Source organism: Pelodiscus sinensis, chromosome 21, assembly GCF_052426305.1.
Source record: "Pelodiscus sinensis isolate ZL-2025 chromosome 21, ASM5242630v1, whole genome shotgun sequence".
In the NCBI taxonomy this organism is placed as follows: domain Eukaryota; kingdom Metazoa; phylum Chordata; order Testudines; family Trionychidae; genus Pelodiscus; species Pelodiscus sinensis.
Genome location: NC_143072.1, coordinates 18,859,649 through 18,876,994, shown reverse-complemented (window position 1 = coordinate 18,876,994; position 17,346 = coordinate 18,859,649). Strand labels below are relative to the sequence as shown.

The window sequence follows — 17,346 nt, the reverse complement described above, 5'->3', positions numbered from 1 at the left end:
CTGTCCTAACAGAGCTCTCTCTGAATTTCCTCTGAAGCACCTGCCATTGTCTACTGGCAGAAGACAAGATGCTGGGCTAGATGGACCCTTGGTCTGACTCAGTAGGATTATTCTTATGTTCCTGCTATTGTAGGTCATGATGTGTTAGCCTATTTGCCTCGTCTGGCCTTGCCTTTGTTCCCCCAAACTACATGTGTGTGTTCTGTTCTTTAGCCCTCTCCCCACCTGCCCTCACTGTTAAAGATGTTGGTTCTTCGCCAGGACTGGGATTCTATAGTCTTGTAGTGGCCAATCTGTAGTGGCCAATGATGATTATTTATTTTTGGACAGGTCTTTAGCCAAGAGACAGCAACACCCTTGAATTCAGTCTGGCAACTAACAATCAGTCAGTGAAGAATTTATGCATAAGATGTACCTAATTGGTATCCAAAGACAGTTGCTATAATTAGTTCAGAGTTTATTGCTGCTAGGAAGATCTTCCCAGGCTTGGAGCTGTGGATAGAGCCAAGGCTGCTACAACAGGGGGGTCTTGGTTCTGCTCTGAGCTCTGCCACTGACTTGACTATATGACCTTGCCCAAATCACTTTGCATCTCTGCCTGGGTGTTCCCTGTGTACAGCTGCTAAAATAAGGTTCTGTGAACTTTCCAGTGAGTTGTGAAACTTTCTTCATGAGAGAGTGTTTTTAGATTCATGGAAGCAAAGTGCTAGATAAAACATTATGTGTTCTCTTACTTTTAAAAAGCATGAGAGGGCTGAAAAAGTGAGTATAACCTTCCTATTGCTTCAAGTAATTCCTGTCATTAACCCACTAACACTACAGTTATAAATAGTGGGAACTGGGAGTTGTACAAATTATTTTTTTAGTGTCACCATGAACACAGTGCTGGGGTCACCTTCTGTAGTTCCCTTTTTCATTCTCTGTCTCTAATTGGGGGAGTTTATTCTCCTGCAAAGAGTGAATTGAGATGATAAAATAGTCCCCAACCAAAACACTGCATCCAAATTACTGTAAAGATTAAGGCAGTTTTGGATCTGGATCCAAATTTTGTTGCTTGAGGACAATCTCGAAGGCAAATGTATTGCCTCTTGTGTTTATAAAACTTGAAGAGGAATTGAATATCTTGTGTCTGAAATTACCAAGTGTATTTTTTGAATTGACCCATCCATAATTAGAGGGAAACAAAGGAATGTATCTAATAAATACAAATTACTTCCTGATCTCTCTTTCTTGGAAGTCAGGTTCCTGGAAATACTGGAACACTGGGAAGGTTATTTATGCACAGCAGATAACCTTGGTGTAGCTTTTCTAAACACAATTAAATTAAATTTAAAAAAAAATCAAGCTGGATGAGCCAGCCTCGGACAGCCTAAATGTTATATCTGCTGCCACATGGTGGAAACATAAGGTACCACTCATCCTCAAGAAAATACCACATAACAGGCAGGCCTGATTCTCTTGGTTTAGCCCCAAAGGTGGTCATTTTGTACTTGTGCAAAGAGCATGCAAAATGTTACTGCTTCATATCCTTTCTTACCTTTGTGCAAAGAGGGGAAGTGACAATGAGCAACAGAGAACCAGGCCTTTTAGTTTAGATCCCCAGGCTTAACTATTGTCCAATAGTTGTCCTTAAACTGGAGCAATGGACAGCCGCCTTCAACTGTAATAACGGATGTGTGGCCTGTAGAGTCCACTGGCCCTAGCATGTGCTGCTGTCGCTTGATCCTAGTACTGAAATAAGCAGGTCTGTGTAGACATAATGGCCTTTAACATTAATGACTCTGACTCCACAGATCTAATCTCTATAGCGCAACAAAAACAAGAACAGCCTCTGGCTACGCTGGGGATATGTGCGGCCTCTAATTTAGTATTTATCCTCACCAGGCCTCCATTTCCTTCTCTGTAATAGGGGACTTCTCAGTGGCCTAGGTAAGTATTAACGAACACAGATCTGAATGCACTCAGACCCTCATATGGAGGGCACCATGAAGTGCGGGTAAATGTGAAGTAAGTGTGTGTGTGGAGTGAGAGAGCAGCATTAAGCAAGCTGCAGCCTCAGCAAGGCTACATGATTCTGAAGCCATCTGGGCTTTATTCTCGGACATATGGTATGAGCTTAAGGACTTTAATTTGTGTAAGTTGCCAAACATATGGATGCTGTGCTCTTGCACTCTCAGATCTGTCCTCTTCCCAGGAGGAAGATTTCGTGCCTGTCACAGTTCCTGTTCATTCATTTGCACTCATCCTTTTGAAGGAAAGAGATAAAAATTATACGAGTGACCCTCTGCCCAGGATTGTGCCTGCCCTTCAGCTTGGATGTCCCTCTTCATCATCCACCAGCCGAGACTGGAGTCAGACCAGGCTAAAGCACAACAGATTCAACAAATCAGTCATAAACCAGGCATGTCCAACAGGCCTCAGTACATTTCAACATATGTTTGGCGGATATGGCATGGCTACAACAGTTGGCTTCAAGTCTGGGAGTTTGCTAGACCCAGACACTTCATTGTCTTCACTGACAATAATTCTTACGGCCAAGAGTTTTGGAAGTATGAACCTAAGTCTATATTTACGCATCCATGTAAGTGGCCTTATTTTCAAAGGTGCTGCCTGTCGCAGTGTAAAGATAACTGTGTCTATATCTCCTGCCTCGTGGTCTACTTCAACAGTGCCCAGTCTGGTCTCAGGTCTCCGGACACCACCTATCTCTTGACCCACTTCCCAGCCATGTGAAATCCTCCACATACCAATTTGCTTAAAGGCCAGCACCTGGACTTTGCTTTCTCCTCAAGGGCTTTGAACTGCAGACTGCCAGCAGATACAAGTTAGCATACAGCTCTTTCTAAGTAAGCACCTTTATTCTTAAGGTAAAAGCATTACAGAGAAGTCATAATAAAAACAAACCTCAGAACTAACCCTACACTAAACCTGCCAGGAATTAACCATCAGGTTATGGGGCCCTAGTATGCCAAATTCTTTCCAACCTTTGTATAAGAGATGGGGCCCTTGAACAGAAGGTCTTGTCTGTTTGCTGGATCAAAAAGGTCTCATGTCACTTCAAGATCAGCCATTTATACCAAAAGACCTTTCTTTGTCTCCAATGTCTAGAAAACTCCTCTTGAAACATCATCTCAAACCAGTCTAGAGGTGGACTCTCTCTAAAGTTTTAGTCTCCGTGACTCATCTTCTTCCCCCCATCTGTTTTTGTTCCTGCAATAGGTGTGATAACCCCCTACCCAATGGAGTTGAACACATTCATACATAAACCATTCATAACTAAAACAATATTGTACAAAGATAGCACATGGGCCTGCGATATCTGTTCTGCTGTCCACCCTGGAGCTTGCATTCATTTCAAGTGCTGCACATCACATGCTCGGTGCTTTTAAAAATGAGGCCATCCAATGGAGGATGGGATTATCCGAAGTGTTCAGCGTCAGCCGAACTCTGCAATCAGTGGAGTTTACTACAGGCATATGGCTCTGTCTGCACCATCTCGGTGCAAGAACTAAAAACTGCACCAACACACCCGCTGCTGATTTTGTGATTGCAAATTGCGGTTTCCCGCAGGGGTTTCAGGTGTATAATGGGCCCATCTCATCTTGCTACATGTGCAGATTCAAGTGTAGGTGTGTGAAAAATTCACAAGTGCAACTTTAGGGGCCTCTGAAAAATTGTTACATTTGATTTTCGGTGACATGTCCTCTTTTAACCATCAAGCACTCCAGGGCACTAGCTGAATAGCTTAAGGAAATGGCAATCACCAGGCATTGCTGGCAATAGATAAAGCACTGAGTGATTTGTATCTCATGAAAGCTTATGCCCAAATGAACGTGTTTGTCTTTAGAGTGCCACCGGATTCCTTGTTGTTTTTGCTGAAAAAGACTAACACGGCTACCGCTCTGAAACATGTCACTAGAATAGTGCAACACTTAGTGTAACATTCAGTCACTGGGTACTTCTACACTGCACAGCTATTTCAAAATAAGTATTCCAGAATAGTTATTCCAGAATATCTTATTTCAAAATAGCACAGCTACACTGCAGGGAAGCCTCAAAATTAGTCTGAGGCAGGCTCTCCTAATGCTATCTCAATTTAGAGCCCTAGGAGGCACTGGAAAGGAAGAACTCAGAATGGCCCTGGCGAGGGGCTATTTCGAAATAGCAGTAGTGGAGCATCTACGCACGCCTTATCTCGAAATAGCTATTTTGGAATGGGCATTATTCCTCGTAGAATGAGGTTTACAGATTTCTGAATAAGCCGTCTGTGATTTCAAAATAATTTTGAAATAATGGAATTGCTGTGTAGACACTCACATTGTTGTTTCAAAATAAAGCTAGTCATCTTGAAATAACGGTGCAGTATAGATGCAACCATTCATACAACTCTGTCTTGGCTTCTCACTGCATGAGTTGCCATTGCCAAAGAAATCACCTTACGTTGTATGCATGATTTATTTTCAGCACCACAATGCTTGGTTCTCAGAGTCAGCCTGGTAATAAGGGAAGAGAGTCACTTCCCCCACCCCCCCTCCCATGAGAGACACTGTTTAGACAACAAAGCTCTATATGTGGAATGGAAGGGTGATCAAGGCAAGGCAAGGTGCGGCTGAAATTATATTCCCTGCAGGAGATATTTTAGGATGTTTAATCATAGGCACAAAATGTAATTAGAAACAAATCACAACGTTGACTGAGCAACAAGCCCCAGCTCGGCTATTTTTAGACTGCCAGAGAAATTCCTATTTAATGCGTGCTGTCCTAGTAGTGCTGATTGCATTTGTCCTCCTGTGCCCTCTCCTCTGTGTATGTGCATGGCAGAGCAGCTGAGCTTTTCAGAGGATTCTTTGACTTTATAAATATTACAGTATGGGGCTTAATATTTTTTTTAATGTTTTGATTTGAGGTTATGTGAAAGCTGATGGCACTGAGACTGTAACAGTGCATGGGAACTGCCCCTGTGCCCTAACCCTGATGTGCAGGGAGGAGGAGGAGGAGTGTTAAATCTCCCAACACCTGTTCAATCTTCAGCCTCTTTACTGAGGGTGCCCCAAAAGATGCTAATTAAAATTGATTGGATGGAAGTGTTGTGATGCGGACACCTGGCGGGTAGCACCTTGAGTAACTGCCAATTCATTTTCACGCTGGTCATAGTATGACAAGAACTTTCTGTCCCTGTAGAGCTGGATTTGGACCCGCAGCCTCCGAATAAAAAGCCGTAAGTGCCATTAACATTCTGGGAGCCCATGAAATCATATCAGCCCGTATGAATAGGGGCTGCAAAGCTGGTAGTGCTCCTCCTGTGACTAGCCCTGTTACCAAGTGTTCCAAAACAGCCCTATGTCAGACCCTTGGCTGCTACAGTGCAGGGGTTGGCAACCTTTTTGAGCCAAACTACATCTAAATTCAGAACAAGTGGTCAACAAAGAGCCATATAAGAATGTCCATTTGCATAACTGAAAATATACAACTTAATATTATTGATAATTGACATGATGAATAATAGCATAAATGAAACATTGTACTCACAGACTTTATTTAATGGGACTTCTGCTGCTGTGTTTTTTCAAACTTTTTTTGGAGTTTATATCATAGCTGGCCAAATCCAGCTTCATGCACACATTCAGGCTGTCTTCTGTCAATCTTATGGTGGAGGTTTGGGGATGTAAGGGTGCAGGAGTCTGGGTTGGGCTGTGTGGGGGCTTGGCAGGGGGTTTGAGTGTATGATGAACTCGGCACAAGGTCGGGGTATGTGAGGGTGCAGGAGTGTTATGGTAGGACACTGGGGATGTGGGGATGCTAGAGATTGGGGATTTGTGAGTGAGGGGTCATGGCAGGGGGTTCAGGTGTATGATGAGCACAGGGTTGGGGTATGTGGGAAGTGCAGGAGTTTCAGGGGGTGCAGGAGTGTTATGGCAGGGGGTTCAGATATAGGATGGGTTTAGGGTTGAGTGTGGGAGGGTGCAGGATTGTTATGATGCTGCAGCCAGATGGGGGCTGGGCCCTAATTGGGGGCTTATTGGCCAGGCTTCATTTTTACATGAAATAAGTATATGTCATATCCAACATAAAAGGTTTAAACATTGTCTTTCTTTATAGCGGGGGGGACCTTTTTTGGGTTGGGGGCTACTGACTCACCCAAGTGACAGTCCCCTGGTGCTCTACCCCTATGATGGGGTGAGGGGCAGGGGGGACTAAGGTTCAAGGCCGTAGGTAGGCCAGATTTACTCTTCTGGGGTTCCAGGGCTAATGAAATTGTGGGCCCCCTAAGGCTCTGGACTGGGGCCAAAAATGAGGGGTTAAGTGTGCGGAACAGGGATGCCAGTGAGTGGGAGAGGGATGGGGGTATAAGAGGGGGAGAGGGTGTAAGGTCTGAGTGGGAGGTGGGTGCAGGAGCAGGCTGGGAGTAGGGTGTCTGGCCAGGGAGAGAAGGCAGGAGCAAGGGAGGGTGGAGGAGCAGGCTGGGGGCAGCTAGGATGTCTGGGGAGGGGGCAGGATCAGGGTGGTAGTAGGTGTTTGGCCAGAGGGGAGGGGGCAGGAGCAGGCTGGGGGTGTGGGCTCTCAGCATGAGGGGGTTGTGGGGGCAGAGTCTGGGCATGAGGAACTGGGTGGGCAGTTACCTTTCATGCCATTCACTGCTTCCAGGCACCGCTTTCCCTGCTGCTATTGGAGCAGTGGGGAGAGCCTCCAGGAAGTGCGTCAGCGTGCTACTGTTCCCCTGGCCAGGGAAGGGAACAGCTGTTTCTGCACTTCATTTCTGGCTACTCAGGGTTCTCCCTTCCTTCTCCCCCCTCCAGGATGCCGGTGCTGGTGCTCTAATCTTGCAGGAGGACACGAGGCTGTAGCGCCAGCATGGACTCCCTGCTGTTGGAGCAGCAAGGCGGGGCTGGGCTTGAGCTCCAAAAGAGCCATACCTGGCTCCCTAGTGAGCCATAGATTGCTGATCCCCAGTATAGCGACATGCTGCATGCAGGGAACAGAGGGATATGTTGGGGAACTAGTGCCAGCGATTTGCAGCTGCTGTACTGGCTCCTGGGGCTGCTCTAGTTTGTACCTGGGGCCATTCTACCCCTAGGTCAGCCCCAGACCCTCTACAGTTCATACATTTAATTTAGTTTAGCTAGAATTAGGGGATCATCTTTTCTGAGGACAGCCCAGTCCTATAACAGCAAGCTCCCTGTCCTGTCTATTACTACTCAATAGTCCTCTGTGCTCCGGCTGATCATTCTGCCCACAGCTGGAGCTGTTTTTGCAAGCAGCTACAGCCCATACTGCACTGGCTTGTCCCAGCTGTTTGCTGAAGGAATTGGTTTAAAGAGCTTATGTGGGCACGATCAGAAATTGTTTATGCATGGACAGGATCCAAAATCATGTGCGCACTGGATAAGAAATTGTGTGTATGCATGTGTAACCCACACACCTTGTGTGGTTCACTGTCCCATGCAGTAGTATTTAGACCACTTACAGCTAGAGATAAGAACAAGGGAGCTCTACAGCCTAAGCTGAGCAGTAGCTGGATTTCTAACGCAAGCTATAGATGCTCTTATATTAAGCTCTTAAGGTCCCAGATTCAAACCTGCCATGTACTGGTTACACATGTGCATAGGATCTGAAAGAAAGAGTGGGAGAGAGAAAATCTTGCCATAGCAAATGGGCTTCTATGAACAGGGCTCGCCGAGCCGCGGCAGATCGCACGAACCCGGCTCTTCCAGGTTGTAATCTACTCGCCACAGGCGAGTAGATTACATAGTTTGTCAAGCCCTGTCTATGAATGAATTGTAGTTCTAACCCTTTCCTGTGTATTTCGCTTATGGAATTGATCTGTAACAAAACAGCAACTTGAAGATCTCTTAATGAGTGACCAGGCAGATTAAAGTGTTCTCCAACAGGTGTCTGTATATTCCCTTTATGTATATCTGATTTGTGTCTATTGATTCTTTCCCGTAGGAACAGATTTATTGGAGCATAAGCTTTCGTGGGCAAAATGCATCAGATGCATCTGACAAAGTGGGTCTTTGCCTACAAAAGCTTATGCTTCAGTAAATCTGTTAGTCTATAAGGTGCCTCAGGACTTCTCGTTTTTATGGTTTCAGAATAACACGGCTACCCCTCTGATACTTTTTGCATAGGGACTGACCAGTTTGTCCAATATATATTACAGTGGGGCATTGCTGGCATAAAGATGTTGGCATATTGTGGTGCCCATGGCTGTTCTGCTGACCTAAAGATACAAATTGTCTCCGAATTGGAAGTAGTTGTGGGCAAGGACAAAGCCGCAGAGTTCTGTAATCAGGTGCACAGTGCTGCCAACTCCACCCACATATCTATACAAGCAAATTCATCACTGGAGCCAACCACATACGCCACCAAATCAGAGGCTCATTTAACTGCACATCGAGTAATATGATCTAGGCCATCAACTACCAGCAATGACCCACTGCAAATACACAGGGAAGGGTTGGAACTGCAATTGAGTCAACAGTTTAATTCTCATGCCAAGAGTCTGAATGGCTGGGACACTATCAACCAACGAAGGTGTCAATGGTTGTCAGTGTAGAATCTGGTGTTAGTATTCTTCCTCTCTAACTGCTAACTAATGGTTCTTATCTACTTCTTTTAACTATCTAGACCAGTGTTTCTCAAACTGTTCTCCGAGGGCTCCGCGAGACATCTCCAGGAGCTCCATGAGGTTGACAAACTGGAAATATCGATAGGTACAACATGTACAATCAGTGGACTGCTGGGGCTCCACGTACATTTTTACACGTGTAAAGAGCTCCGGAGCCCGAAAAGTTTGAGAACCACAGATCTAGACTTTAGGTGCTTATAGACTATCCGTTTGGCCTGTTACATACTGCTCTGCTTTCCCTTTGATATTTATATACTCACTGCCTCTTCTTCCCCCCCCCCTTCCCATATTTTTCCTCTCCCCCTCCCCTATTAAGGGGGGACATGATAGCGGTTTTCAAATATCTAAAAGGGTGTCACAGGGAGGAAGGAGAAAATTTGTTCCTCTTGGTTTCTGAGGACAGGACAAGGAGTAATGGGCTTAAAGTGCAGCAGGGGAGGTTTAGATTGGACATTAGGAAAAAATTCCTAACTGTCAGGGTGGTCAAATATTGGAGTAAATTGCCAAGGGAGGTGGTGGAATCTCCCTCTCTGGAGATATTTAAGAACAGGTTAGATAGACATCTGTCAGGGATGGTGTAGACGGAGCTTGGTCCTGCCTTGAGGGCGGGGGGGCTGGACTCGATGACCTCTCGAGGTCCCTTCCAGTCCTATGATTCTATGATTCTATTTATTTTTGGTTCTAGACTTCCAGCACTTCCGCCATCTGAAGAAGTGGGCTGTGCCCACAAAGCTCATGCTCCCATCTCCATGTTTTGTTAGTCTTCCAGGGGCTGCAGGACTATTCGTTGTTCTTTAAGTTTATCTTGAAGCAGGGGCTCTCTGCAACCCTCCAGCTCATCGGCAGGGGGAGCTGCGGGGAATCCCCCGGCCCGGCTCTGGTATCGGCTGCTTCTGCCTGTTTCGTCCATCCGCCTCGGGCTCTGCTCGGTCATCGGCTCCTGGCGCCTTCTCGGGCATTCTCTCGGACTGACGTCAGCTCGGTCACTCGCTTCCGCTTCCGGGTAAAAGTGCGGGCTGGTTGTGAGGAGCCGTGGTTGCTAGGGGAGGCCTGACGTGCGGAAGCGGCATGGCGGGGAGCCGGCTGGAGAAGCTGGGGACTGTGTTCTCCCGGTACGGGCTGGACTGGAGGCTGTGACGTGGGAGGGCGGAGCGGGCCGCTGCCGGGCCCCCCACGCGCGGGCCGGGCCCCTTCTCTCGGGCCCGGCCTTCACCGTGCTCTTGCCCCACCAGGACGCGGGACCTGATGCGCTCGGGGGCGCTGGCCGAGGCGCAGAAGCCGCTGTGGTTCGAGGTGTACGCCGCCTTCCCGCCGCTGCGCGAGCCCGTCTACCGCGAGCCGCGGCCGCGCTACGGCAAAGTGACGGACCCGATCCCGCCCGTCCTGTACCCGGAGGACGCGGTCCGAGCGTGAGTCTGCGGGGGCGGGGGCGGGGGCGGACCTCGGCTCGGAGCCGCAGGCAGCGCGTTTGCCGCGACAGGGCTCCGCTCCCCGGGGGCTCGGCCGCCTCTGCCGGGTGGTGGGGGGAGGCGGGAGGCTTCTGCCAAGCAGGAGGGTCTCGGGGCGTGGTGGGACTGAAACCCCGAAACCTGCCCGACCTCGGCCCAGGCGGGTGGCAGGAATTTCTAGGGGGGGGGCTTGTCAATGTGGACCTCGGCGTCTGGAGTTCCCCATAGTCACGCAGTGAGCGGTTAATGAGAAATAGAGGTAGAAATGTAGCCGTGTTAGTCTGGTGCAGCTGAAACAACAAACAGGACAATGCAGCAAAATGCAGGACTATGTAGCACTTTAAAGACTAACAAGATGGTTTATTAGATGATGAGCTTTCGTGGGCCAGACCCACTTCCTCAGATCAAAGTGGGTCTGGCCCAGGAAAGCTCATCATCTAATAAACCATCTTGTTAGTCTTTAAAGTGCTACATTGTCCTGCATTTTGCTTCAACTACCCCAGACTAACACGGCTACATCTCTTATCACTATTCTACAGGACAATGCAGCACTTTAAAGACTAACAAGATGGGTTATTAGGTGCTGAGCTTTCGTGGGCCAGACCCACTTCCTCCATTTCCTGTTTGATCTGAGGAAGTGGGTCTGGCCCACGAAAGCTCATCATCTTGTTAGTCTTTAAAGTGCTACATAGTCCTGTATTTTGTTTAATGAAAAATGTGAGTGATTTTGTGATCACATACTAAACACTTACACAGCAACAGCGGTTTAATAGAAATTACCTTCTGGGATCGTTATGGCCCTCTGCTGCCTCTGATTGCTGCCGCTCCATTTACTCAGTGCAGAATGAGTGCAGGTCCTGCTTCTGCTGCTCTGGAGTTAGTGGGTGGTACTGTTCTCCCGGCCCTGCTGCCACCAGCCCATCCTCCTGCTGCGCAGCACTCTCCCAACCCCCTAACACGGTGATTCTCAAACTTTTTGGCCCATGATTCAGCTGGCTCAATGCAAACCTTTCCACGGACTACCATTTGCTAAAGAAACTTGCTGTTAATTACATAATTTCTCCTGAGCTATTTTACTAATGCTGCAGCTAGGGTGAATGGTTTAATTTAACCAGTAAGAAAGGAAATATTAATTTAAGTTATTAAACAGACTAAGTGCTTTAACTTTCTCATCTCAGTTTATTAGACTTCATTTTAATGAAAGTAAAACATTAATTTATGTCCAGCACAAAAGGTTCCCATGTTTTCTTTACTTATGGCAGGGTGGGGAACTTTTTTGGGTCAGGGGGCCACTGACCTACAGAAAAATCAATTGGGGACTACACAAGTGAGAAACAAAACAACCCTCCAAAACCCCCTAACCATCCCTGATGTGGCCCTCAACTGAGACACTTCACTTTTGGCACTAGAGTCACACAGAGCACTGAGGTTCAGGCCTTCCTATAGGCTGTATTTACTCTTCCTGTCTTCTTGGGTTCCAGGTTTAGTGGATATTATGGACACTCCGCGACCCGCTCTGGGGTTGGGACGAAAATAGGTTCAATGTGTGGGACAGGGCTGCCAGTGAGAGGAATGGGGTTGCAGGATCTGGGTGGGACCTGGGGTGCAGGTGCAAGCTCTAGATGGGAGGAAGGGTTCAGAAGCAGGCTAGGAGTAGGGCAGTGGTCTCCAACTTTTCGTGGCTGCCGTGCGCCCGGGGGTGGGGTCTGTCCACGCACCCTGAGTTCAAGGCCAGTAACGCGCATGTGCCGTGCGCCCGGGGTAGGGGCCGCCCATGCACCACGTGCCCAGGGCCGGCACCACGCATGTGTTGCACGCCAGGGGCAGGGCCAGCCCAGATGTTTCGGCGAGTGAACATAAATGCCCCGGCGGGCGCCACGTTGGGGACCACTGAAGTAGGGTATTTGGCCACAGGGAGGGACAAGAAAAAGGGAAGGTTCGCTGTGGGGCTAGGAGGGAGGGTTCAGGAATAGAATGGGGATAGGGTGTCTGGCTGGGGGGGAGGGTGTAGGGTCTCAGCAAGGTGTGTGAGGAGCTGGGGTGCGGAGGTCTGGGCATGAAGATGTGGGGGGCACCTACTTGTCTTTTTGTGGGGGGCACCTACTTGTCCAGGCACCACTTCCTGCTGCTTCCATTGGCCAGATTCCATTGGAGTACTGGCTCCCCCACTCCCTTGGGAGAAGCCGGCACTAGTGATCCAACTGTGTGGGGGTGGGGAGGGAGGCAAACTGGGAGGGCTCCTCACTGAGGGGAGTTGAGCTTAAGCCACGGACCATCAGGAAGGCGGCCACGGAGCCCCCTCATGCTCACTTGGGGGACCTCTGTGTACAGATCTGGATTTTGCTATACTGAGTTTGGCCATCCCTCATCTATGCCCTACAACACCCAGACACCCAGGAGAGGCTTCAGTTTCCCTTTGAAATTTGCAGTAGACTGCAGAGGGGGTTGCTAACATATCTTACTGGATCCGTGGCTGCCCTGTGAAACTTATTTATTTGTTTAGATTTTCTAAAATCGCCTTTTTCTGGTTTGAGGCCTATGTGCACATCTGTTTAAAATGATAGATTAGGAGAAAAATACAACTGTTCTTTAACCATTGTTTACTTCTGGATACTTAATTAACTCTTATGTGCTTAGCTGTTCAGTTCTACAATAGGACAATTGTTGCCCATGATCCCTGTCTTGTGATGGAGCAGGGATGTGTTTATCATCACTGGTGTACACCTAAAAATCATCACTTTGAATTGGCACTGTAGTTAAACCACTGTAAACCAGCCTTAATCTAAACACCTGGAGCTCTTGTGAAGCACTGGGTCAACAGAATGCTTGTAACAGTTAACAAATGTTCAAGAACTAGTACAGTAGTTATTCGAGTATCAGTTGCTGCAGGGTTTTGTTTATACCAGGATACTCAGAGCAAATTATAACCCCCCAGGTTCTAGTCCTGTCATAGTTGCAAATTTGTTGTGGCCTTCAGCAAGTCATTTTACCTTTCTGTGCTTTGGTTAACTCACTTTTTAAAAAAGTGATATTTTTGTGCCTCACTGATGTGTAATAATGTATTAAAAAGTGTATGTTAAAGTACTTTTGAGATGCTGGAATAAAAAATAGTATATAAATGTAAAATATAGTGAGTGTGAAGAGTAGTAGTCAGGGAAATCATCTTCGCCCTCCCCTAAACTAAGTGCTTTCTGGCTTTGCATGTCCATTCAGTTCTGGTGGTGAAGTTATTACCTATACATGGATTAATGAGAAATTCAAACTGTGTTTTATTGAATAGGAAATTTTATGAAGCTTATGGGAATGGTCCAAAAGCCTTTGAACTGTCACAATTAAACTTTAAATCCACCTGCCAAAGGTAAGATGCATGCTAGAATTAATCTAGAATTAGCTCTTTCATCTGCTTAATTGATGGAATAAGAATGTTTTGTTGCTTCTGTTTGCTAGGGATGTTAACTGATAAGCATACTGGTATACATAAAGCTTACCGGTATGCTTACTGGTTAGCCAGCCCTTGCCAGTGAACTCTCGCAGTGGCCAGATGCACCAGGCCAGAGCAACCCCAACTGTTGTAGGACAGGCTGTGGTGGGGCTGGGCAGGGAGACCAAAGTCAAAATTGCTAAGCAGTTGAACATTTTAACATTGCTACTATTTGCACCCCTGGACCCCTTGCTCCATTCATCTGAAGAAGTGGGTTTTGCCCACAAAAGCTCATAATGTTAGTCTCTTAAGGTGCTACAGGACCGTTTGTTGTTCAAGTTTTTACTATTTGCTTATGTAACAAATGTCTTAAATTCTAGGTTTGTTGAGAAATTTATTGAACTGGAAAAAGAAGGAAAAACTGAGCCAGAAAAATTGTTTGAAGAAACAGGAAATCAGCTTTTAGCAGAGGGGATCATTCTACGAAGAAAAGGAACAGCAAATGTATGCATTATTTAAAAAATACTTGTGTGGCTGGCAAATTGGTACAGAACAACTTTTTAGGTCACTAGTTTATGTGCATCTCAGGCCAGTAGTGACAAGACTTTACTATTTTATGCCATCTGGGAGCCTGTGTAAATTGGCAGGAATTGGGCACTCTTTTTGAAAGTTTCAGCAGAATTGAAAAGTCAAGATTTGAGTTAGGCATGGAGAATTAACTCCCCTCTCTGCCATAGAATTGGTCATACCATGTCATGAGTGAGGTACGTTTTTGGAACAGTGACAGAAACTTGCACTTCAGTTGAATGGAGGATTTCAATTTCCAAGTTTCTGAAGCCAGCACCTTTTTACAAACAGTGCCTTTAAAGAACAGTAAGGGTTACTTTCCCTTTGATGTATACATTAACATACTAATACATTTCAGGGGAAAATGTTTTTACTACTCTTAATTTATTATAAAAAAAAAAATTCTCCTACCATTCCACAGTAGTTTAAAGAGAACACATTAATTATAGTGTAGATTTAATTTTAAAGGTAATCCTAATGTATTACTTCCTATTACATTAAGTGCTTGTGGTGCTTGTAAAAGGTAGCAGTGTTGAAATAAGTATTTGTCATACAGTACTTAGAAAATAAACGAGAGGCCTTCATAAGAATGTATATGTTAACAATGTACGTATAGACTACATCCTACACTACATGGCTGTGATATAATTATGACTGGTAAACTGAGAACCAGCATTGTTTTTCCTCCGCAAAAGATTGAGCAGGGAGAAGGATGTGGTTCAAGTTAGAGCAAAGAAGGGGAAAAAATTTGCTGGGTGGGGGGGAAAAAATTGGAAAGGAGAAATTAGTTTTAGTTGTGCTATTTCTCTCTCTCTCTCTCTCTTAAAAAAATAAATAAATAAATCAGGCTTTCCCAGAGCCCAGAAAGTTGGCAACTAGGGATTTTAAAATGTGTTCAGTTAAACCCAGCTCCCCCCTAACACTGGCTCCCATGGGACTGCCTCCAGTACAGAGGCAGCAGCGCTAGGGAAGGAGGGTTTGTGTATCCATGCACCTTTAACCATGTAATGTAAACAATTACACTTTCACAGCCCTAGTGGCAACGCTTTCTAACTACATTTTCTGCTTCTCACATTTAGTATCTCGAGTCTCCGTATATCTTTGCTTATGAAGATGATAGTAAATGATAGCTTTGACCCTTTATTTCTTCAAGCGTCTATGCATTGGGCTCTTCTGGGGCACACAGGGGTGACCACAGAGTTTGCTTCTACTTTTCATTTAATTTAAAGGCAGGAACCTTTTTTGGGTCAGTGACTGCACACAAATGAGAAACAAAATTAAAAAAAAGCAACCCATCACTGGATCAGTCCCTGACTGATTTGTGAAATATACTCCCCAAATTCTCCCTCACACTAAAGCCTAGGGGCTCTGTAGATTTTGGCTCCTAGAGCCTAGTAGATTTTGTGTGCTCCAGCCCCATAGGGTTGGGGGGAGGCCTCAGGGGTTAGATCCAGACAAGCCTGGGGGCCCCATCTGGCCCTTGGGCCTGAGGTTCCTCACCCCAATTTAATCCATTGAGGGGGCGAGACAGAGCTCTTCATAGCTGCAATTTATGGTGATCATCTTCCTGTAAACTGTAGGTAGCACAACAGACTCTTCAAAAGACCAAAACCAGTGATCTTGGGTTAGAAATGAATCTTCAAACCATGTTCGAGGCAAAAGAGAGGCAGCAACGGAAGCAAGACCAGGAGGAGGAGCATCTTGAATCAGCTGACGTGCAGAAGGAAAATCCTTTGTCCTAAGAGTTCTACGTTTCTCAGCTCTATTGTCTGGGCTTGTGTTGTAACATAATGTTACATGTTTATGGCCTCGGAACTGTTGAATGCCAGTGGTCCAAACTCTATAAACCCTTTGATGACAAGATATTTACCCATGGGAGACGTGATCTAGTCCAGCAGTGATGCCTTCTGTAACCCTGTGCAAGGCACTTAACGCTTCTGCCTCAATTTCTCCATTTGTTAAATGGCAATAATTTTTTGTTACAAAGGTCCTGAGATTTATTTTCATGAATTGTTTTGTGGTGAAAAAATGCATGAGAGATAATGAAACAATTAGCAATTTTAATTAACGTTTAATTAAACTTTAAGTGTGTCATTTCTTTGTGATGGGGCTTATCTTCTCTCACAAGATAGGGTGAATGGTTTTGTGATTTGACTCATCATTGTTAAATAAAAATTCTTGGCTTACTATAGAAATGGTGTATGCTATATAGCATCACCTGCTGTAATACCTGCATGAAACAGTGACTTTGGATTTTCATCTTTGAACTTTTAGTAGAGCCTACTTTTTAACTCTATAAATTAAACAGGGCCCCTGTTAGTCTTCTAGTTACATTCTCTTATTTCACTACTTTCTATATTCATAAACCATAACACTACCCATAAATGTAATCTTGCAATGGTTTCTAGCTGTAACTCTGTAAGGTTGTAGGTGAACTTCTCTGAAGTGAAAGAGCAAGATTACACACAGTTAGGCTACATCTAGACTATAGGCTTCTTGTGCAAGAAGCCTTTTCTGGAAGAGATTTTCCAAAAAATCTTAATTGCACAAGAGAGCATTCACACTGCGAAAGTGCATCGAAAAACTATGCGCTTTTTTTTTTTTTTGAAAGATAGCGTCCACCCTCCCTGGGCGCGCTTTCTCATGTAAGCAGGGATTGCTATGGACAGAATGACTACCAGGGCACCTGTGTTTTTTTTTTCTTCCCTCTTCTTCCAAAAAACCTCCCTCTTCCCCATCCACACATGCCCTTTTGTGAAAGAGCTCTTGTACAAAAAGGCTTCTCCCTCATAGAATGAGGATTACTAATTGCACAAAAAGCCCCTCTGTTCTGTCGAAAGAATGCACTTGCAGTGTGGACATTCCTCTAGTTTTGTCAGAAAAACGGCCTTTTTCTGATAAAACTCTGTAGTCAAAGAGTCAAGTGCTTTTAGTGAAATATTCTGGGGTTAGAGAATTCTCTTTGGCGGTGGGAGCTGGGGAACACAACTAGCGAGTAATACTGAAAATTAACAAGTCAGCTAACAATTGTACTCAGAAAAGGATCAGTCTTTGTTAATGTCCACTGCTTATAATTGGGAATTTTGGGTTTAAACCAAAATCAGTTATTCAAAGACCTATCCTATGTAGTTCAACAATCTATTTTTAAAAAATAGGAATAGTGCTAGTATAATTGACTTTCCTATTCCTTTTTATGTAGACTGTTGTAAAACTAGGCAAACATCTAGATGAACTGATGTACCCCCAAGAAAACCTGTATTTTGGGGTACATGTACCCATCG

General features: G+C 45.5%; 1 protein-coding gene across 1 annotated transcript; it reads left to right on the top strand.

Annotated features, from left to right (window-relative positions):
• Positions 1 to 9,580: 9,580 nt before the first annotated feature.
• On the top strand, positions 9,581 to 16,159 carry MRPS23 (mitochondrial ribosomal protein S23). Its single transcript, XM_075904804.2, has 5 exons — positions 9,581 to 9,741; positions 9,862 to 10,038; positions 13,358 to 13,435; positions 13,879 to 14,002; positions 15,646 to 16,159. The coding sequence occupies exons 1-5, from the start codon at positions 9,698 to 9,700 to the stop codon at positions 15,805 to 15,807; spliced, it is 585 nt and encodes a 194-aa protein (XP_075760919.2). The 5' UTR covers positions 9,581 to 9,697; the 3' UTR covers positions 15,808 to 16,159.
• Positions 16,160 to 17,346: the final 1,187 nt, after the last annotated feature.

What these genes read in the sequence shown, in the direction of transcription:
- MRPS23 (XM_075904804.2), top strand. Translation starts at nt 9,698, where the DNA reads ATGGCGGGGAGCCGGCTGGAGAAGCTGGGGACTGTGTTCTCCCG. An exon ending in TTTAAATCCACCTGCCAAAG is followed by an intron (nt 13,436 to 13,878) that starts GTAAGATGCATG and finishes CTTAAATTCTAG; the next exon opens with GTTTGTTGAGAAATTTATTG. An exon ending in GAAGAAAAGGAACAGCAAAT is followed by an intron (nt 14,003 to 15,645) that starts GTATGCATTATT and finishes TGTAAACTGTAG; the next exon opens with GTAGCACAACAGACTCTTCA.